Source organism: Mytilus trossulus, chromosome 11 (assembly GCF_036588685.1).
Source record: "Mytilus trossulus isolate FHL-02 chromosome 11, PNRI_Mtr1.1.1.hap1, whole genome shotgun sequence".
NCBI classification, from domain to species: Eukaryota; Metazoa; Mollusca; class Bivalvia; order Mytilida; family Mytilidae; genus Mytilus; species Mytilus trossulus.
In genome coordinates this window covers 58932562-58956009 of record NC_086383.1, presented here as the reverse complement: position 1 = coordinate 58956009, position 23448 = coordinate 58932562, and the positions used below count along the sequence as shown (strand labels likewise).

The following is a 23448-nucleotide window of genomic DNA, read 5'->3' as shown; positions in this document are numbered from 1 at the left end:
TTCACAACCCTTACTATCTACCACGGAGACAGTTTAAATACCACCACTGGTAAAGGTATACAACTGTATCATCTACCAAGGAGACAGTTTAAGTACCACCACTGGTAAAGGTATACAACAGTATCATCTACCAAGGAGACAGTGCAAGTACCACAGCTGGTAAAGGTATATAACTGTATCATCTACCAAGGAGACAGTTTAAGTACCACAGCTGGTAAAAGTATACAGCTGTATCATCTACCTAGTACCGTAGACAAGTTTTAGTACAACTGCTGGTAAGGGTATCAAAGTGTAATATCTACCAAGGAGACAGTTTAAGTACCACCACTGGTAAAGGTATACAACAATATCATCTACCAAGGAGACAGTGTAAGTACCACAGCTGGTAAAGGTATATAACTGTATCATCTACCAAGGAGACAGTTTAAGTACCACAGCTGGTAAAAGTATACAGCTGTATCATCTACCTAGAACCGTAGACAAGTTTTAGTACAACTGCAAGTAAGGGTATCAAAGTGTAATATCTACCAAGGAGACAGTTTAAGTACCACCACTGGTAAAGGTATACAACAAAATCATCTACCAAGGAGACAGTGTAAGTACCACCACTATTAAAGGTATACAACAATATCATCTACCAAGGAGACATGGTAAGTACCACAGCTGGTAAAGGTATATAACTGTATCATCTACCAAGGAGACAGTTTAAGTACCACAGCTGGTAAAGGTATTCAACTGTATCATCTACCAAGGAGACAGTTTAAGTATCACTGCTGGTAAAGGTATATAACTGTATCATCTACCAAGGAGACAGTTTAAGTACCACAGCTGGTAAAGGTATACAACAATATCATCTACCAAGGAGACAGTGTAAGTACAACTGCTGGTAAAGGTATACAACTGTATCATCTACCAAGGAGACAGTTTAAGTACCACTGCTGGTAAAGGTATTCAACTGTATCATCTACCAATGAGACAATGTAAGTACCACTGCTGGTAAAGGTATTCAACAATATAATCTACCAAGGAGACAGTTTAAGTACCACAGCTGGTAAAGGTATATAACTGTATTATCTACCAAGGAGACAGTGTAAGTACCACAGCTGGTAAAGGTATACAACAATATCATCTACCAAAGTGACAGTTTAAGTACCACAGCTAGTAAAGGTATACAACTGTATCATCTACCAAGGAGACAGTTTAAGTACCACAGCTGGTAAAGGTATACAACTGAATCATCTACCAAGGAGACAGTTTAAGTACCACAGCTGGTAAAAGTATACAACTATATCATCTACCAAGGAGACAGTTTAAGTACCACCACTGGTAAATGTATAGACAACAGTATCATCTACCAAGGAGAGTGTACGTACCAGTGCTGGTAAAGGTATACAACTGTATCATCTACCAAGGTCTGTTTAAGGACCGACGCTTTTTTTGTCATGGGTAGGCAGGTAGGTATAACATTTTATTTTATAGATACAAAATATGCATGATATCATTTTTGTCTGTATTGCTTTTGTTTAAATATGCTTTTACTATTAAGTTTCTTGGACTATTGCATGGTATAATGTAGAATGTGAAGTTAATTTTATGCACTACTATTTTGTTTTCAAATATCAAAAAATAGGGCTGTGTGGCATATTTTTAACGTTTATATGCCTGGAACTTTTCACCAGCATGATTTGTAAAACAGCCGTACTCCCAGTTGACAGTGTTTAGTACCAATGCTGGTAAGGGTACCCTTACTCCCAAAAGACAGTGATCAGCACCCCTGCTGGTAAGGGTACTTTATTCCCAGTAGACAGTGTTTAGTACCAATGCTGGTAAGGGTATCCTTACTCCCAGTAGAAAGTGTTAAGAACCAATGCTGGTAAGGGTTACCTTACTCCCAGTTAGACAGTGTTAAGAACCAATGCTGGTAAGGGTACCTTACTCCCAGTTGACAGTGTTTAGAACCAATGCTGGTAAGGGAACCCTTACTCCCAGAAGACGGTGTTGAGTACCAATGCTGGTAAGGGTATTCTTACTCCCAGTAGACAGTGTTCAGCACCCCTGCTGGTAAGGGTACTTTTACTCCCAGGAGACAGTGTTTAGTACCAATGCTGGTAAAGGTATCCTTACTCCCAGTGAACAGTGTTAAGTACCAATGCTGGTAAGGGTATTCTTACTCCCAGTAGACAGTGTTCAGCACCCCTGCTGGTAAGGGTACTTTTACTCCCAGGAGACAGTGTTTAGTACCAATGCTGGTAAAGGTATCTTTACTCCCAGTGAACAGTGTTAAGTACCAATGCTGGTAAGGGTATCTTTACTCCCAGTAGACAGTGTTTAGTACCAATGCTGGTAAGGGTACCCTTACTCCCAGAAGACAGTGTTAAGTACCAATGCTAGTAAAGGTACCCTTACTCCTAGAAGACAATGTTTATTACCAATGCTGGAAAGGGTAACCTTACTCCAAGTAGACAGTGTTCAAGCATCCCTGCTGGTAAGGGAACCCTTACTCCCAGTAGACAGTGTTTAGTACCAATGCTGGTAAGAGTACCCTTACTCCCAGTAGACAGTGTTTAGTATCAATGCTGGTAAGGGTACCCTTACTCCCAGAAGACAGTGTTAAGTACCAATGCTGGTAAGAGTACCCTTACTCCCAGTAGACAGTGTTTAGTATCAATGCTGGTAAGGGTACCCTTACTCCCAGTAGACAGTGTTTAGTACCAATGCTGGTAAGAGTACCCTTACTCCCAGTAGACAGTGTTTAGTATCAATGCTGGTAAGAGACCCTTACTCCCAGTGAACAGTGTTAAGTACCAATGCTGGTAAGAGTACCCTTACTCCCAGTAGACAGTGTTTAGTATCAATGCTGGTAAGGGTACCCTTACTCCCAGAAGACAGTGTTAAGTACCAATGCTAGTAAAGGTACCCTTACTCCTAGAAGACAATATTTATTACCAATGCTGGAAAGGGTAACCTTACTCCAAGTAGACAGTGTTCAAGCATCCCTGCTGGTAAGGGAACCCTTACTTCCAGAAGACAGTGTTTAGTACCAATGCTGAAAAGGGTAACCTTACTCCAAGTAGACAGTGTTTAGTACCAATGCTGGTAAGGGTACCCTTTCTCCAAGTAGACAGTGTTTAGTACCAATGCTGGTAAGGGTACCCTTACTCCCAGTTGACAGTGTTTAGTACCAATGCTGGTAAGAGTACCCTTACTCCCAGTAGACAGTGTTTAGTACCAATGCTGGTAAGGGCACCCTTACTCCCAGTTGACAGTGTTTAGACCCAATGCTGGTAAGGGTATTCTTACTCCATGTAGACAAGTATTCAGCACCCCTGCTGGTAAGGGTACTTTTACTCCTAGTAGACTATGCTTAGTACCTATACTGGTAAGCGTACCCTTACTCCCAGTAGACAGTGTTTAGTACCAATGCTGGAAAGGGTAACCTTATTCCAAGTAGACAGTGTTTAGTACCAATGCTGGTAATGGTACCCTTACTCCCAGTTGACAGTGTTTAGTACCAATGCTGGTAAGGGTATCCTTACTCCCAGTAGACAATGTTTAGTGCCAATGCTGGTAAGAGACCCTTACTCCCAGTTAGACAGTGTTTTGTACCAATGCTGGTAAGGGTACCTGTACTGCAAGTAGACAGTGTTTAGTACCAATGCTGGTAAGTGTACCTTACTCCTAGTAGACAGTGTTTAGTACCAATGCTGGTAAGGGTACCTTACTCCTAGTAGACAGTGTTTAGTACCAATGCTGGTAAGGCTACCCTAACTCCGAGTAGATAGTGTTTAGTACCAATGCTGGAAAGGGTACTCTAACTCCCAGTTGACAGTGTTTAGTACCAATGCTGGTAAGGGTATCCTTACTCCCAGTAGACAGTGATTAGAACCAATGCTGGTTAGAGAACCTGTACTCCCAGTAGACAGTTTTGAGTACCAATGCTGGTAAGAGACCCTCACTCCCAGTTAGACAGTGTTGAGTACCAATGCTGGTAAGAGACCCTTACTCCCAGTTAGACAGTATTTAGTACCAATGCTGGTAAGGGTACCCTTATTCCAAGTAGACAGTGTTTAGTACCAATGCTGGTAAGGGTACCCTTACTCCCAGTTGACAGTGTTTAGTACCAATGCTGGTAAGGGTACCCATACTCCAAGTAGACAAGTGTTTAGTACCAATGCTAGTTAGGGTACCTTACTCCTAGTAGACAGTGTTTAGTACCAATGCTGGTAAGGCTTCCCTTACTCCGATTAGACAGTGTTTAGTACCAATGCTGGAAAGGGTACCCTTACTCCCAGTTGACAGTGTTTAGTACCAATGCTGGTAAGAGTATCCTTACTCCCAGTTGACAGTGTTTAGAACCAATGCTGGTAAGAGTACCTGTACTCCCAGTAGACAGTGTTGAGTACCAATGCTGGTAAGAGACCCTTACTCCCAGTTAGACAGTGTTGAGTACCAATGCTGGCAAGAGACCCTTACTCCCAGTTAGACATTGTTTAGTAACAATCCTGGTAAGGGTACCCGTACTCCAAGTAGACAGTGTTAAGTACCAATGCTGGTAAGTGTACCTAAATGTAACATTTACCCACTAGAAAGTGCTAATCACCACTGCTGTTAAGATTACCTAGTAGACAGTTTTCAGTACCACTGCTAGTAAGGGTACCAGCAGAGCTTCAGGTATCAAAGTTCATCACCTACCCAGTAAACAGTGTTAGTACCATTGCCGGTAAGGGTATCCAAATCTATCACCTACTCAGTAGACAGTGTTAGTATCATTGCCGGTAAGGGTATCAAAGTCTACCGCCTACCCAGTAGACAGTGTTAAGGACTCCTTCTTGTAGACTTACCACTGCCTGTAAGGGTATCAAAGTCTACCGCCTACCCAGTAGACAGTGTTTAGTACCACTGCCTGTAAGAGTATCCAAGTCTACCACCTACCCAGTAGACAGTGTTTAGTACCACTGCCTGTAAGGGTATTCAAGTCTACCGCCTACCCAGTAGACAGTGTTTAGTACCACTGCCTGTAAGGGTATCCAAGTCTACTACAAGTAGACAGTGTTAGGTACCTGGTGGTATTGGTATCGGTGTCTACTATATATACACCCAGTGTAAAGTGAGAGTGTTAAGTACCCTATTGGTAAGGGTATCTGTGTCTACTATACACCCAGTAGACAGTGTAAAATACCCCTGCTGGAAAGGGTATCAGAGGTGACTAACAACCCAAAAGACAGTGTTTGGTACACATGTTGGTATGGGTACGAGTCTTCTATGAACCCAGTAGAGTGTTAAGGACTCCTTCTTGTAAGGGCATCTGAAATGACTACCACTGTTAAGTACCACTGCCTGTAAGGGTGTCAAATAAAATTGAGAATGGAAATGGGAATGTGTCAAAGAGACAACAACCCGACCAAAATAAAAAACAACAGCAGAAGGTCACCAACAGGTCTTCAATGTAGCGAGAAATTCCCGCACCCGGAGGCGTCCTTCAGCTGGCCCCTAAACAAATATATACTAGTTCAGTGATAATGAACGCCATACTAATTTCCAAATTGTACACAAGAAACTAATATAAAAATAATACAAGACTAACAAAGGCCAGAGGCTCCTGACTTGGGACAGGCGCAAAAATGCGGCGGGGTTAAACATGTTTGTGAGATCTCAACCCTCCCCCTATACCTCTAACCAATGTAGAAAAATAAACGCATAACAATACGCACATTAAAATTCAGTTCAAGAGAAGTCCGAGTCTGATGTCAGAAGATGTAACCAAAGAAAATAAACAAAATGACAATAATACATAAATAACCACAGACTACTAGCAGTTAACTGACATGCCAGCTCCAGACTTCAATCAAACTGACTGAAAGATTATGATTTCATCATATGAACCTCAGGCACAATCCTTCCCGTTAGGGGTTTAGTATCATACCATCATAACATATATGAGAAGAACATAACCCGTGTCATGCCAACAACTGTTTTTAGAATAAATGTCTTTAGTTCCGACGCAAAGACCTTATCAGTGACTCAATATTAACGCCAAAATATGCAATCTTTAATGACTTGACAACAGTATCGTAATTATATCCCTTCTTAATCAGTCTATTTAAAGGTTCAAAGTCTACCACCTACCCAGTAGACAATGTTTAGTACCACTGCCTGTAAGGGTATCCAAGTCTACCACCTACCAAGTAGACAGTGTTTAGTACCACTGCCTGTAAGGGTATCCAAGTCTACCACCTACCCAGTAGACAGTGTTTAGTACCACTGCCTGTAAGGGTATCCAAGTCTACCACCTACCCAGTAGACAGTGTTTAGTGACTATCCACCCAGTGTAGTTTTAAGTACCCCTGCTGGTATGGGTATCTGAGTTGACTATCCACCCAATGAGAGTGTTAAGTACCCTGCTGGTATTGGTATCTAGTTGTTATATCTAAACAGCTGACAGAGAAAAAAAAACCACTTTTTTGTATCTACCCAGTAGTACCACAGCTAGTGAGGGTATTCATGTATATCATCGACCTAGTCGACAGTGATTAGTACCACTGCTGGTAAGGGTATCCAAGTGTATCATATACAAGGTAGATAGTGTTAAGTACCACTGTCTGTAGGGGTATCCAAGTCTACTGCCTACCTAGTAGACAGTGTTTAGTGACTATCCACCCAGTAAAGTTTTAAGTACCCCTGCTGGTATGGGTATATGTGTCTACTATATACCAAGTAGACAGTGTTAAGTACCCCTGCTGGTATGGGTATATGTGTCTTATATAGACACCCAGTAGACAGTGTTAAGTACCCTGCTGGTATGGGTATTTGTTTCTACTATACAACCAGTAGACGGTATTAAGTACCCTGCTGGTAAGGGTATCTGTGTCTACTATACACCCAGTAGACAGTGTTTGGTACCCTGCTGGTATGGGTATCTTTGTCTACTACAGATCCAGTAGACCGTGTTAAGTACCCTTTCTGGTAAGGGTATCTGAGTTTACTATCCACCCAATGAGAGTGTCAAGTACCCTGCTGGTATTCGTATCTGATTGTTATATCTAAACAGCAGCTAGTAAGGGTATCCAAGTAAACCATATACCGAGTAGACAGTGTTAGTTCCACTGCTGGTAAATTATAAGGGTATCGAAGTGTATCACATACCCGGTAGACAGTGTTTATTACCACTACTGCTAAGTGTATCCAAGTGAACCATCTACCCAATAGTATTCCACTATATCATCTTCACAGTAGACAATGTAAGTACCACTGTTTGCAATGGTACCTAATTAGATCATATACCTAGTAGAGTATTGAGTACCACTGCTATAAAGTGTATCATACCCAGACAAACAGTGTTAGATACCACTGCTGGTATGGATACTTCTACCTAACAGACAGTGTTAAGTATCACTGCATGTAAGTATACAATCTACACAGTAAAGTGGTTAGTACCACTGCTGGTACTGGTATTGAAGTGTATCAGCTACCCAAAAGATGATGGTTAGTACCACTGCTGGTAGAAACCCCATTTATCCAGTAGACAGTGTTTAGTACCACTACCTGTAAGAAACCTAATTATCCAGTAGACAGTGTTTAGTACCACTACCTGTAAGAAACCTAATTATCCAGTAGACAGTGTTTAGTACCACTGCCTGTAAGAAACCCCATTTATCCAGTCGACAGTGTACCATTACCCGTAAGAAACCCCAGTTATCCAGTACACAGTGTTTAGTACCACTACACGTAAGAAACCCTAATTATCCAGTAGACAGTGTTTAGAACCACTACCTGAAGGAAAACACATTTATTCAGTAGACAGTGTTTAGGACCACTACACGTCAGAAACCCCATTTATCTAGTACACAGTGTTTAGTACCACTGCCCAGAAGAAAACCCATTTATCAATTAGACAGTGTTAAGTGTTTTTTACTCAAGCCAAACAAAAAATGTTTTAAAGGCAGGCTTGATATCAGTTTGCTGTTATTTTGTTTAATTCTCCAGTTTGATTAAACAGTTTTAGTTAGGTGCAAGTCCGAAGAATACCTTAAAGTTAATCCAAATCAACTGTACGAGTTTATTTTTAATTTGAAAAATTTACAGGACTAAAAATGGAAAAAACAACATTTGCTTTCAGTGTCCTCTTTTTGGATTTATTTGGTGTAATAACTCTTTACACTTTGATATTTTGAAAAAAAAATTGTGAATGCACTAAGTGACATTGTTGTTTTAAATGTCCATATCCTAAGAATGTGGCATGGGTTTGCTCATTGTTGAAGGTTGTACAGTGACCTATAGTTGTTAATTTCTGTGTCATTTGGTCTCTTGTGGAGAGTTGTCTCATTGGCAATCATACCACATCTTCTAATGTTATGTATGGTGCATCAATAAATATTGATTTCAGGTTATTCTGTTTAAAAGTAAGAATTTATATGTACCTGCAAGTATTCCACTACTTCTTTGTATCTTGGATGAAACTTCAGTTTTGCTGCTGCCAGATCATATGGAGTTTTACCCTGAAATCAGTGAGACATATATATCAATTGATCTCTTTTATAACACTTATCTTACAGTACATTTATACCAGTAACATCTGAGTGGTATTTTATTTATCATGTGACCCCCTCAGCTCTGATTACCACTTCATACCAGTAACATCTGAGTGGTATTTTATTTATCATGTGACCTAACTTTCATATATGACAGAAAAAGAGGTAATATATAACTTGTATGCTCCGTGTTAAGCAGGGAATAAAAAGTATTCCTGTAAATGAGTGTCTCTGTGTTGATTGCTGCTTAATGTCCAGTGACAAATATTAAATGCATAATCTTACAATATCACTATTATTCTCAACTTTGTATTAGACTGACATGTTAACTCAAGCAATCTAGCTCAAATAGCCTCAGTTCACAAGAATAAATGTCATCATACTCTGATTCGGAAATTTTTTCACCCAATTTCGGTCATTTTGTCATTTTGATATAACTAAAAAGTTAGTGACCGTTTAAAAAAAAAAAAGAATGTCAAAATCTCATTACTGCACCAGTATGCTCATACTCGTAGCATCGACAGTTAAATTCTAAATATTTAAAACGCGAGGCTTGAAGCCTCGCGTTTCAAATTTGAACATTTAACTGTCTTGAGTGGATAAATATCGCATTACACTCGAGACAGTGGTAGAATCTATATGCATCTAGACAGATCCATAATATCTTAACTAAAATTTGCCAGAAATATCACTTATGTGTTGTATCTTGGTTAACATCTATAACAATACAAACATTGTACCAAACAGATTTTACACATCATCAGTAAAGTGATCCATAAATTAATTGAACACTGGGCATATACTATAAAATATTACCTCATGTGTTGTAAGCAAGGGACTGGCACCTCCTTGTTCTACCAGACATCTTGTGGTCTGTAGATATCCCTCCCGAGCAGCCAAATGTAAAGCTGTGTATCCACTGTTCTATAATATAACCAAATAACATGTAAATATTAATGTACAATACTTTGTTGTCAATATCAATAATATGCAACATATCCTACAACTGACATCAAAACTTGTCTGATAAACTGGACAATGTTGTGTAATAAATATAAACAAAATATATATCACATGAATTAGTGGTCAAAACTGAATACAATGACCAGTCACACTTGTATTTATATTCTATATAAACAATTAATAAACATGTTTTGTTGTGAAATGTGAAAACTTCCATTAAACCTGATATCTCAAAAACATATATTTTTTCAAGAAATGTGTGAATAATTATATCAATGGATTCAGTAGAACAAAACAAGTAAAATGAGACCCAACTTTATATGATTCTTACACATATTTGTTCATTAAACCTGTATAATTAACAACAGGATTTAGTGTAGATTCAGTATAATCATTCATTTTTTAAAAAAATTTTTTTTTAAAGAAACATGAAAAAGGTTATATTTTTTGATTCAGAACAATAATACGAGTAAAATGAGACCCCACTTGATATAATTATTACAAATATTTGTTCATTAAACCTGTCTAATTAACAACATGATTTTGTGTAGATTAATAGTTAAATGTTCTCAGACTAAGTAGATAACATACATCTGTGATGTCGATCTTACATCCTGTATCAATGAGGAGTCTACAGACCTCCAGGCGTCCTCCCCTGGCAGCCCAGATTAATGCTGTCCATCCAAACCCCTGGAATAATACAACTGACATCAAAACTTGTCTGATAAACTGGACAATGTTGTGTAATAAATATAAACTAAATATATATCACATGAATCAGTGGTCAAAACTGAATACAATGACCAGTCACACTTGTATTTATATTGTATATAAACAATAAATAAACATGATTTGTTGTGAAATGTCAAAACTTCCATTAAACCTGATATCTTAAAAAAATATTTTTTTCAAGAAATGTGTGAATAATTATATCAAAGGATTCAGTAGAACAAAACAAGCAAAATGAGACCCCACTTTATATGATTCTTACACATATTAAATTATTTGTTCATTAAAACTGTCTGATTAACAACAGAATTTAGTGTAGATTCAGTATAATTATTCATTTTAATAAAATATTTTTTTTAAAGAAACTTGAAAAAGAGTAATATTTTCTGATTCAGAACAATACTATGAGTAAAATGAGACCCCACTTTATATGATTCTTACAAATATTTGTTCATTAAACTTGTCTAATTAACAACATGGTTTTGTGTAGATTAATAGTAACGTGATCAGACTAAGTAGATAACATACATCTGTGATGTCGATCTTACATCCTGTATCAATGAGGAGTCTACAGATCTCCAGGTGTCCTTCATAGGCAGCCTTCATTAATGCTGTCTCTCCATCTCCCTGGAATAATACAACAGACATCAAAACTTGTCTGATAAACTGGACAATGTTGTGTAATAAATATAAACTAAATATATATCACATGAATCAGTGGTCAAAACTGAATAAAATGACCAGTCACACTTGTATTTATATTCTATATAAACAATAGATAAACATGTTTTGTTGTGAAATGTCAAAACTTCCATTAAACCTGATATCTTAAAAAAATATTTTTTTCAAGAAATGAGTGAAATAATTATATCAATGGATTCAGTAGAACAAAACAAGCAAAATGAGACCCCACTTTATATAATTCTTACAAATATTTGTTTATTAAAACTGTCTAATTAACAACATGATTTAGTGTAGATTAATAGTAATGTGATCAGACTTAGTAGATAACATACATCTGTGATGTCGATCTTACATCCTGTATCAATGAGGAGACGACAGATCTCCAGGTGTCCTTCCCTGGCAGCCTCCATTAATGCTGTCCATCCATAAACCTGGAATAATACAACTGACATCAAAACTTGTCTGATAAACTGGACAATGTTGTGTAATAAATATAAACTAAATATATATCACATGAATCAGTGGTTAAAACTGAATAAAATGACCAGTCACACTTGTATTTATATTCTATATAAACAATAAATAAACATGTTTTGTTGTGAAATGTCAACTTCCATTAAACCTGATATCTTAAAAAAATATTTTTTTCAAGAAATGTGTAAAATAATTATATCAATGGATTCAGTAGAACAAAACAAGTAAAATGAGACCCCACTTTATATAATTCTTACAAATATTTATTCATTAAAACTGTCTAATTAACAACAGGAATTAGTGTAGATTCAGTATAATCATTCATTCTTATAAAAAAAATTTTTTTAATAAAACTTGTAAAAAAGTTGTATTTTCTGATTCAGAACAATAATATGAGTAAAATGAGACCTAACTTTATATAATTATAACAAATATTTGTTCATTAATCCTGTATAATTAACATCATGATTTTGTGTAGATTCAAAATAATTATTTATTAAAATAAAATATTTTTTTAAAGAAAAATGAAAAAAAGTTATATTTTCAGATTGAGAACAATAATATGATTAAAAAGGAATTAAGAAAACCCCTTCAAGCATATTTTCCCATTTAAACTATCTGATTAAAAACAGAATTTTGATTAAATGTTGAATCAGTATAATGATATCAGCATCAGTTCCAATACAGACCTATGGTAGTTGAACTTTGCAGGTTTATTTATTAGTTTTACTTTTATTACCAATGCTGAATGGTCAAGATAGGTGGACTGTGCATAGCAAATATGGTTTAACATGTTGTGCCTGTACCCAGACCATGTCTTGTTAGTTGTTGAATTTGTTTGTTTATTTACTCAGAATAGTCAGGTGTTTGTGGTTGGTTTATTTACTCGAAGTAGTCAGGTATTTGTGGTTGGTGTGGTTTGTCTATTTACTCGAAGTAGTCAGGTGTTTGTGGTTGGTGTGGTTTGTTTATTTACTTGGAGTAGTCAGGTATTCGTGGTTGGTGTGGTTTGTCTATTTACTCGGAGTAGTCAGGTATTTGTGGTTGGTGTGGTTTGTCTATTTACTCGAAGTAGTCAGGTATTTGTGGTTGGTGTGGTTTGTTTATTTACTCGGAGTAGTCAGGTATTTGTGGTTGGTGTGGTTTGTCTATTTACTCGGAGTAGTCAGGTATTTATGGTTGGTGTGGTTTGTCTATTTACTCAGAGCAGTCAGGTGTTTGTGGTTGGTGTGGTTTGTCTATTTTCTCGGAGTACTCAGGTGTTTGTGGTTGGTGTGGTTTGTCTATTTACTCGGAGTAGTAAGGTGTTTGTGGTTGGTGTGGTTTGTTTATTTACTTGGAGTAGTCAGGTATTTGTGGTTGGTGTGGTTTGTCTATTTACTCGAAGTAGTCAGGTATTTGTGGTTGGTGTGGTTTGTCTATTTACTCAGAGCAGTCAGGTGTTTGTGGTTGGTGTGGTTTGTCTATTTTCTCGGAGTACTCAGGTGTTTGTGGTTGATGTGGTTTGTCTATTTACTCGGAGTAGTCAGGTGTTTGTGGTTGGTGTGGTTTGTTTATTTACTCGGAGTAGTCAGGTGTTTGTGGTTGGTGTGGTTTGTCTATTCACTCGGAGTATTCAGGTATTTGTGGTTGGTGTGGTTTGTCTATTTACTCGAAGTAGTCAGGTATTTGTGGTTGGTGTGGTTTGGCTATTTACTCAGAGTAGTCAGGTATTTGTGGTTGGTGTGGTTTGTCTATTTACTCGAAGTAGTCCTGTATTTGTGGTTGGTGTGGTTTGTCTATTTACTCAAAGTAGTCAGGTGTTTGTGGTTGGTGTAGTTTGTCTATTTACTCGGAGTAGTCAGGTATTTGTGGTTGGTGTGGTTTGTCTATTTACTCTGAGTAGTCAGGTATTTGTGGTTAGTGAGGTTTGACTATTTACTCGAGGCAGTCAGGTGTTTGTGGTTGGTGTGGTTTGTCTATTTACTCGGAGTAGTCAGGTATTTGTGGTTGGTGTGGTTTGTCTATTTACTCAGAGTAGTCAGGTATTTGTGGTTAGTGAGGTTTGTCTATTTACTCAAAGTAGTCAGGTATTTGTGGTTGGTGTGGTTTGTCTATTTACTCAAAGTAGTCAGGTGTTTGTGGTTGGTGTGGTTTGTCTATTTACTCGGAGTAGTCAGGTATTTGTGGTTGGTGTGGTTTGTCTATTTACTCTGAGTAGTCAGGTATTTGTGGTTAGTGAGGTTTGTCTATTTACTCGAGGCAGTCAGGTGTTTGTGGTTGGTGTGGTTTGTCTATTTACTCGGAATAGTCAGGTATTTGTGGTTGGTGTGGTTTGTCTATTTACTCAAAGTAGTTAGGTGTTTGTGGTTGGTGTGGTTTGTCTATTTACTCGGAGTAGTCAGGTGTTTGTGGTTGGTGTGGTTTGTCTATTCACTCGGAGTAGTCAGGTGTTTGTGGTTGGTGTGTATTGTCTATTTACTCGGAGTAGTCAGGTGTTTGTGGTTGGTGTGGTTTGTCTATTTACTCGGAGTAGTCAGGTGTTTGTGGTTGGTGTGGTTTGTCTATTTACTCAGAGTAGTCAGGTATTTGTGGTTGGTGTGGTTTGTCTATTTACTTGTAGTCAGGTGTTTGTGGTTGGTGTGGTTTGTCTATTTACTGGAAGTAGTCAGGTATTTGTGGTTGGTGTGGTTTGTCTATTTACTCGGAGTAGTCAGGTATTTGTGGTTGGTGTGGTTTGTCTATTTACTCGGAGTAGTCAGGTATTTGTGGTTGGTGTGGTTTGTTTATTTACTCTGAGAAGTCAGGTGTTTGAGGTTGGTGTGGTTTGTCTATTTACTCGAAGTAGTCAGGTGTTTGTAGTTGGTGTGGTTTTGTCTATTTACTCGAAGTAGTCAGGTGTTTGTAGTTGGTGTGGTTTTGTCTATTTACTCGGAGTAGTCAGGTATTTGTGGTTGGTGTGGTTTGTCTATTTACTCAGAGTAGTCAGGTATTTGTGGTTTGTGTGGTTTGTCTATATACTCGAAGTAGTCAGGTATTTGTGGTTGTTGTGGTTTGTCTATTTACTCTGAGCAGTCAGGTGTTTGTGGTTGGTGTGGTTTGTCTATTTACTCAGAGTAGTCAGGTATTTGTGGTTGGTGTGGTTTGTCTATTTACTTGTAGTCAGGTGTTTGTGGTTGGTGTGGTTTGTCTATTTACTGGAAGTAGTCAGGTATTTGTGGTTGGTGTGGTTTGTCTATTTACTCGGAGTAGTCAGGTATTTGTGGTTGGTGTGGTTTGTCTATTTACTCGGAGTAGTCAGGTATTTGTGGTTGGTGTGGTTTGTTTATTTACTCTGAGTAGTCAGGTGTTTGAGGTTGGTGTGGTTTGTCTATTTACTCGAAGTAGTCAGGTGTTTGTAGTTGGTGTGGTTTTGTCTATTTACTCGAAGTAGTCAGGTGTTTGTAGTTGGTGTGGTTTTGTCTATTTACTCGGAGTAGTCAGGTATTTGTGGTTGGTGTGGTTTGTCTATTTACTCAGAGTAGTCAGGTATTTGTAGTTGGTGTGGTTTTGTCTATTTACTCGAAGTAGTCAGGTGTTTGTAGTTGGTGTGGTTTTGTCTATTTACTCGGAGTAGTCAGGTATGTGTGGTTGGTGTGGTTTGTCTATTTACTCGGAGTAGTCAGGTATTTGTGGTTGGTGTGGTTTTGTCTATTTACTCGGAGTAGTCAGGTATGTGTGGTTGGTGTGGTTTGTCTATTTACTCGGAGTAGTCAGGTATTTGTGGTTGGTGTGGTTTGTCTATATACTCGAAGTAGTCAAGTATGTGTGGTTTGTGTGGTTTGTCTATATACTCGAAGTAGTCAGGTATTTGTGGTTGGTGTGGTTTGTTTATTTACTCGGAGTAGTCAGGTGTTTGTGGTTGGTGTGGTTTGTCTATATACTCGAAGTAGTCAGGTATTTGTGGTTGGTGTGGTTTGTCTATTTACTCGAAGTAGTCAGGTATTTGTGGTTGGTGTGGTTTGTCTATTTACTCTGAGCAGTCAGGTGTTTGTGGTTGGTGTGGTTTGTCTATTTACTTGAAGTTGTCAGGTATTTGTGGTTGGTGTGGTTTGTCTATTTACTCGGAGTTGTCAGGTATTTGTGGTTGGTGTGGTTTGTCTATTTACTCAAAGTAGTCAGGTATTTGTGGTTGGTGTGGTTTGTCTATTTACTCAAAGTAGTCAGGTGTTTGTGGTTGGTGTGGTTTGTCTATTTACTCGGAGTAGTCAGGTATTTGTGGTTGGTGTGGTTTGTCTATTTACTCTGAGTAGTCAGGTATTTGTGGTTAGTGAGGTTTGTCTATTTACTCGAGGCAGTCAGGTGTTTGTGGTTGGTGTGGTTTGTCTATTTACTCGGAGTAGTCAGGTATTTGTGGTTGGTGTGGTTTGTCTATTTACTCAAAGTAGTTAGGTGTTTGTGGTTGGTGTGGTTTGTCTATTTACTCGGAGTAGTCAGGTGTTTGTGGTTGGTGTGGTTTGTCTATTCACTCGGAGTAGTCAGGTGTTTGTGGTTGGTGTGTATTGTCTATTTACTCGGAGTAGTCAGGTGTTTGTGGTTGGTGTGGTTTGTCTATTTACTCGGAGTAGTCAGGTGTTTGTGGTTGGTGTGGTTTGTCTATTTACTCAGAGTAGTCAGGTATTTGTGGTTGGTGTGGTTTGTCTATTTACTTGTAGTCAGGTGTTTGTGGTTGGTGTGGTTTGTCTATTTACTGGAAGTAGTCAGGTATTTGTGGTTGGTGTGGTTTGTCTATTTACTCGGAGTAGTCAGGTATTTGTGGTTGGTGTGGTTTGTCTATTTACTCGGAGTAGTCAGGTATTTGTGGTTGGTGTGGTTTGTTTATTTACTCTGAGTAGTCAGGTGTTTGAGGTTGGTGTGGTTTGTCTATTTACTCGAAGTAGTCAGGTGTTTGTAGTTGGTGTGGTTTTGTCTATTTACTCGAAGTAGTCAGGTGTTTGTAGTTGGTGTGGTTTTGTCTATTTATTCGGAGTAGTCAGGTATTTGTGGTTGGTGTGGTTTGTCTATTTACTCAGAGTAGTCAGGTATTTGTGGTTTGTGTGGTTTGTCTATATACTCGAAGTAGTCAGGTATTTGTGGTTGGTGTGGTTTGTCTATTTACTCTGAGCAGTCAGGTGTTTGTGGTTGGTGTGGTTTGTCTATTTACTCAGAGTAGTCAGGTATTTGTGGTTGGTGTGGTTTGTCTATTTACTTGTAGTCAGGTGTTTGTGGTTGGTGTGGTTTGTCTATTTACTGGAAGTAGTCAGGTATTTGTGGTTGGTGTGGTTTGTCTATTTACTCGGAGTAGTCAGGTATTTGTGGTTGGTGTGGTTTGTCTATTTACTCGGAGTAGTCAGGTATTTGTGGTTGGTGTGGTTTGTTTATTTACTCTGAGTAGTCAGGTGTTTGAGGTTGGTGTGGTTTGTCTATTTACTCGAAGTAGTCAGGTGTTTGTAGTTGGTGTGGTTTTGTCTATTTACTCGAAGTAGTCAGGTGTTTGTAGTTGGTGTGGTTTTGTCTATTTACTCGGAGTAGTCAGGTATTTGTGGTTGGTGTGGTTTGTCTATTTACTCAGAGTAGTCAGGTATTTGTAGTTGGTGTGGTTTTGTCTATTTACTCGAAGTAGTCAGGTGTTTGTAGTTGGTGTGGTTTTGTCTATTTACTCGGAGTAGTCAGGTATGTGTGGTTGGTGTGGTTTGTCTATTTACTCGGAGTAGTCAGGTATTTGTGGTTGGTGTGGTTTTGTCTATTTACTCGGAGTAGTCAGGTATGTGTGGTTGGTGTGGTTTGTCTATTTACTCGGAGTAGTCAGGTATTTGTGGTTGGTGTGGTTTGTCTATTTACTTGAAGTTGTCAGGTATGTGTGGTTTGTGTGGTTTGTCTATATACTCGAAGTAGTCAGGTATTTGTGGTTGGTGTGGTTTGTTTATTTACTCGGAGTAGTCAGGTGTTTGTGGTTGGTTTAATTTGTCTATATACTCGAAGTAGTCAGGTATTTGTGGTTGGTGTGGTTTGTCTATTTACTCGGAGTTGTCAGGTATTTGTGGTTGGTGTGGTTTGTCTATTTACTCGAAGTAGTCAGGTATTTGTGGTTGGTGTGGTTTGTCTATTTACTCTGAGCAGTCAGGTGTTTGTGGTTGGTGTGGTTTGTCTATTTACTTGAAGTTGTCAGGTATTTGTGGTTGGTGTGGTTTGTCTATTTACTCAGAGTTGTCAGGTATTTGTGGTTGGTGTGGTTTGTCTATTTACTCGGAGCAGTCAGGTGTTTGTGGTTGGTGTGGTTTGTCTATTTACTTGAAGTTGTCAGGTATTTGTGGTTGGTGTGGTTTGTCTATTTACTCGGAGTTGTCAGGTATTTGTGGTTGGTGTGGTTTGTCTATTTACTCGGAGCAGTCAGGTGTTTGTGGTTGGTGTGGTTTGTCTATTTACTTGAAGTTGTCAGGTATTTGTGGTTGGTGTGGTTTGTCTATTTACTCGGAGTAGTCAGGTATTTGTGGTTGGTGTGGTTTGTCTATTTACTCGGAGTAGTCAGGTATTTGTGGTTGGTGTGGTTTGTTTATTTACTCTGAGTAGTCAGGTGTTTGAGGTTGGTGTGGTTTGTCTATTTACTCGAAGTAGTCAGGTGTTTGTAGTTGGTGTGGTTTTGTCTATTTACTCGAAGTAGTCAGGTGTTTGTAGTTGGTGTGGTTTTGTCTATTTACTCGGAGTAGTCAGGTATTTGTGGTTGGTGTGGTTTGTCTATTTACTCAGAGTAGTCAGGTATTTGTAGTTGGTGTGGTTTTGTCTATTTACTCGAAGTAGTCAGGTGTTTGTAGTTGGTGTGGTTTTGTCTATTTACTCGGAGTAGTCAGATATGTGTGGTTGGTGTGGTTTGTCTATTTACTCGGAGTAGTCAGGTATTTGTGGTTGGTGTGGTTTTGTCTATTTACTCGGAGTAGTCAGGTATGTGTGGTTGGTGTGGTTTGTCTATTTACTCGGAGTAGTCAGGTATTTGTGGTTGGTGTGGTTTTGTCTATTTACTCGGAGTAGTCAGGTATGTGTGGTTGGTGTGGTTTGTCTATTTACTCGGAGTAGTAAGGTATGTGTGGTTGGTGTGGTTTGTCTATTTACTCGAAGAAGTGAGGTATTTGTGGTTGGTGTGGTTTGTCTATTTACTCGGAGTAGTCAGGTATTTGTGGTTTGTGTGGTTTGTTTATTTACTCGAAGTAGTCAGGTGTTTGTGGTTTGTGTGGTTTATCTATTTACTCGGAGTAGTCAGGTATGTGTGGTTTGTGTGGTTTGTCTATATACTCGAAGTAGTCAGGTATTTGTGGTTGGTGTGGTTTGTTTATTTACTCGGAGTAGTCAGGTGTTTGTGGTTGGTGTGGTTTGTCTATATACTCGAAGTAGTCAGGTGTTTGTGGTTTGTGTGGTTTATCTATTTACTCGGAGTAGTCAGGTATGTGTGGTTTGTGTGGTTTGTCTATATACTCGAAGTAGTCAGGTATTTGTGGTTGGTGTGGTTTGTTTATTTACTCGGAGTAGTCAGGTGTTTGTGGTTGGTGTGGTTTGTCTGTATACTCGAAGTAGTCAGGTATTTGTGGTTGGTGTGGTTTGTCTATTTACTCGGAGTTGTCAGGTATTTGTGGTTGGTGTGGTTTGTCTATTTACTCGAAGTAGTCAGGTATTTGTGGTTGGTGTGGTTTGTCTATTTACTCTGAGCAGTCAGGTGTTTGTGGTTGGTGTGGTTTGTCTATTTACTTGAAGTTGTCAGGTATTTGTGGTTGGTGTGGTTTGTCTATTTACTCGGAGTTGTCAGGTATTTGTGGTTGGTGTGGTTTGTCTATTTACTCGGAGCAGTCAGGTGTTTGTGGTTGGTGTGGTTTGTCTATTTACTTGAAGTTGTCAGGTATTTGTGGTTGGTGTGGTTTGTTGTAATATCCTATATTTAGACATTCCTGATACCCACTTATATATAAATGATATTATCAAAATTATAACAATTTCAAGAAAGTCAAACTCATTTTGAGTGTTGTTTTTATTAATGTTGGAAAGTAGTAACTAGTTTACACCGTTGTACTTTGATTACATATATGTTTCACATTTAGTGTTGTGCTTTGATTACATTTATGTTTTACATTTAGTGATGTGCTTTGATTACAGGAATGTTTCACATTCAGTGTTCTGCTTTTATTACATGTATGCTTTACATTCAATTAAGTGCTTTGATTACAGGTTTGTTACACATTTAGTGTTTTGCTTTGATTACAGGTTTGTTTCACATTCAGTGTTGTTTAGATTACATGTATGCTTTACATTCAGTGTTGTTTAGATTATATTACAGGTATGCTTCCCATTCAGTGTTGTGCTTTGATTACAGGTATGCTTCACATTCAGTGATGTGCTTTGATTACATGTATGCTTCACATTCAGTGATGTGCTTTGATTACAGGAATGTGTCACATTCAGTGATGTGCTTTTATTACATGTATGCTTTACATTCAGTTAAGTGCTTTGATTACAGGAATGTGTCAAATTTAGTGATGTACTTTGATTACAGGTTTGTGTCACATTCAGTGATGTGCTTTGATTACAAGAATGTGACACATTCAGTGAAGTGCTTCGATTAGGCCAAATAAAATAGTATGTGTGGTTCCAGTTACATTTGAAAATAAGTTAGGGTAGGTAGGTAGGGATTTTTTTTTATTTTAAGGTTTTTTTTTTACATTGAGTCTATGGGAGCAACATTCTGACTTTAACAGTGCTTGATGAAAAATTACAATAAAATCTTTAGGGTTGGCTATTTTAAAGACAAAAAAGTAGGGATGGTAGGGTAACTGGAACCACACATATATTTTTATTTGGCCTTACAAGAATGTGTCACATTCAGTGAAGTGCTTTTATTACAAGAATGTGTCACATTCAGTGAAGTGCTTTGATTACATGTATGCCTCACTTTCAGTGATGTTCTTTGATTACAGGTTTGTTTAACATTTAGTGATGTGCTTTGATTACATGTATGTTTAACATTCAGTGAAGTGCTCTAATTACAGGAATGTGTCACATTCAGTGATGTGCTTTGATTACATGTATGTTACACATTCAGTGTTATGCTTTGCTTACAAGTATTACATAGTCATGTGCTTTGATTACAGGAATGTCTCACATTCAGTGTTGTTCTTTTGATTACAGGAATATAGTGATGTGCTTTGATTACAATAATGTTTCACATTCAGTGTTGTTCTTTTGATTACAGGAATGTTTCACGTTCAGTGTTGTTCTCTTGATTACAGGAATGTTTCACATTCAGTGTTGTTCTCTTGATTACAGGAATGTTTCACATTCAGTGCTGTTCTTTGATTACAGAAATTTTTCACATTCAGTGATGTGCTTTTATTACAGGTTTGCTTCACATTCAGTGATGTGCTTTGATTACATGTATGTTTAACATTTAGTGATGTGCTTTGATTACAGATTTGTGTCTGATTCAGTGATGTGCTTTGATTACAGGTAGGCTTCACATTCAGTGATGTGCTTTGATTACATGTATGTTTAACATTTAGTGATGTGCTTTGATTACAGGAATGTGACACAATCAGTGATGTGCTTTGATTACAGATTTGTGTCACATTCAGTGATGTGCTTTGATTACAGGTATGCTTCACATTCAGTGATGTGCTTTGATTACATGTATGTTTAACATTTAGTGATGTGCTTTGATTACAGGAATGTGTCACATTCAGTGATGTGCTTTGAGTAGATGTATGTTACACATTCAGTATTGTGGTTTGATTACATGTAAGTTACACATTCAGTGTTGTGCTTTGATTACATGTATGACAAAGTGATGTGCTCTGATTACAGGAATGTTTCACATTCAGTGTTGTTCTTTTGATTACAGGAATGTTTCACATTCAGTGTTGTTCTTTTGATTACAGGAATGTTTCACATTCAGTGCTGTTCTTTGATTACACAATTTTTTCACATTCAGCGTTGTGCTTTGATTATTTGTATGACATAGTCATGTGCTTTGATTACAGGAATGTTTCACATTCATTATTGTTCTTTTGATTACAGGAATGTTTCACATTCATTATTGTTCTTTTGATTACAGGAATATTTCACATTCATTATTGTTCTTTTGATTACAGGAATGTTTCACATTCATTATTGTTCTTTTGATTACAGGAATGTTTCACATTCAGTGTTGTTCTTTTGATTGTGTTGTTTTTTGATTACAGGAATGTTTCACATCCAGTGTTGTTCTCTTAATTACATGCATATAGTGATGTGCTTTGATTACAATAATGTTTCACATTCAGTGTTGTTTTTTTTATTACAGGAATGTTTCACACTCAGTGTTGTTCTCTTGATTACAGGAATGTTTCACATTCAGTGTTGTTTTCTTGATTACAGGAATGTTTCACATTCAGTGTTGTTCTTTGAGTCTTGTTTTTATTTATGTTGGAAAGTAGTAACTAGTTTACACCATTGTACTTTGATTACATATATGCTTCACATTAAGTGTTGTGCTTTGATTACAGGTATGTTTTACATTCAGCGTTGTGTAAACATTGTTATTTTTTGAAATATCTTATAGTTGGGTGTTTTATTTTGTGTATGCATGTTCTTACTGTCATGTTTTGAAGTGACTTTTAGTCATGTGTTTTATTCTACTTATGTTCTTACTGTCATGTTTTAAAGTGAATTATAGTTGTGTTTTTTATTTGGTTAATGTTCTATCTATCAAGTTTTGAAGTGACTAACATGTGTCTTTTGTTGTTTAAGTTCTTGCTCTTGTGTTTTAAAGTGACTTATAGTTGTGTGTTTATTCTGTTAAAATTCTTACTGTCGTGTTTTGAAGTGACTTACAGTTGTGTTTAAGTTATTTAAAGTAAATGTTTTATACTGTTTATACTAAACTGTCAGGTTTTGAAGTAACATGTTATTGTATTTCATTCTATTAGTGTTTTATACTGTTTATGTTCAACTGACAGGTTTTGAAGTAACATGCAATTGTATTTTATTCTATTACAATTTGCTGTATTTTGAAGTAACATGTAGTTATGTGATTTAAAGTGCTTAAGTAAGATCTGCTATGTTCTGAAGTTATCTATAGTAGTTTGTTTTTTACTGTACATAATTAATTTGCTCTAGTACTAATTTGGATGTTACTACTGTACCTAGCGAGACTATTTTACTTACCACTTGATAATCAATGTCTGCTTTATTCTCAAGGCATGTTTTCACATCTTTTACATCTCCCTCCCCAGCAGCTGTATGAAGTTTCTGTAAGTAAAACGTAGATTTTACATTTAATAGATTGTAATGAAAAATGAATGAAAGGGCTGTTAAATAAAGCAATAATTATTTATTCTCCTGCATGGCAATTAACTATATAAATCCTTGGTATCCTTACCTCAAATAAGTCATACTATCAAGCTTTTTTATGGGAGCAGAGCAAATGAGTTCAGAGGTTTCATATTGTGTCGAGCAGTTGACAGTTTATAATATAAATATCATCAAAATGATGACAATCTGAAAATCGATTTATCGTATAATATTTGTGTATTTTGCATTATAGAAATTCTTTGTTTCACCAGCAAACAGGAAAATGACTTGATAAGTCGGATCAAACTTATCAAAGTCGGTTTATTCATTATGCATTGTTATATTATTGGTGATATGTAGTTGTATTTGTCATTCATTAACACCTTTATTTGTCCCCTTGGTACTTTCTCATCATTTTCTTACTAATTTTATATCAGATAGTAGAAATACCACCATGCTTACTTAATGATAAAATTATATATGTAGACTGAATAAAAAGAGATGTTGATAATAAAATAAAGAGACAGTAACCTAATAAGAAAGCTAGACAAAGTGATGCCTCCACACTCCACTCTGAAGTAACTGTATTAAAACATAGTCAATGTAGGACTTTCCTTGAGATATTATGGTGTCTGAGAGACACAAATTATCACATACATGTATTTTTGGTAAGAAAATGGAAATAAAAGGTCACATGCATATGACAATTGGACTTAAAAAGTAAATCTTACCCTATTCCAATTTTCCATTATAACCTAAAAATAGA

The 23448-nt window shown here is 37.3% G+C and overlaps 1 protein-coding gene across 1 annotated transcript in view; it reads right to left on the bottom strand.

The window, feature by feature from the left end:
* LOC134691355 (uncharacterized) overlaps positions 1-23448 on the bottom strand; it is a 244754-nt gene that overhangs the window by 200474 nt on the left and 20832 nt on the right. The window contains exon 5 of the mRNA XM_063551839.1: positions 23414-23437. Within this exon, the coding sequence (XP_063407909.1) occupies positions 23414-23431 (18 nt within the window). The 5' untranslated portion in view covers positions 23432-23437. The remainder of the gene's footprint in view (positions 1-23413; positions 23438-23448) is intronic.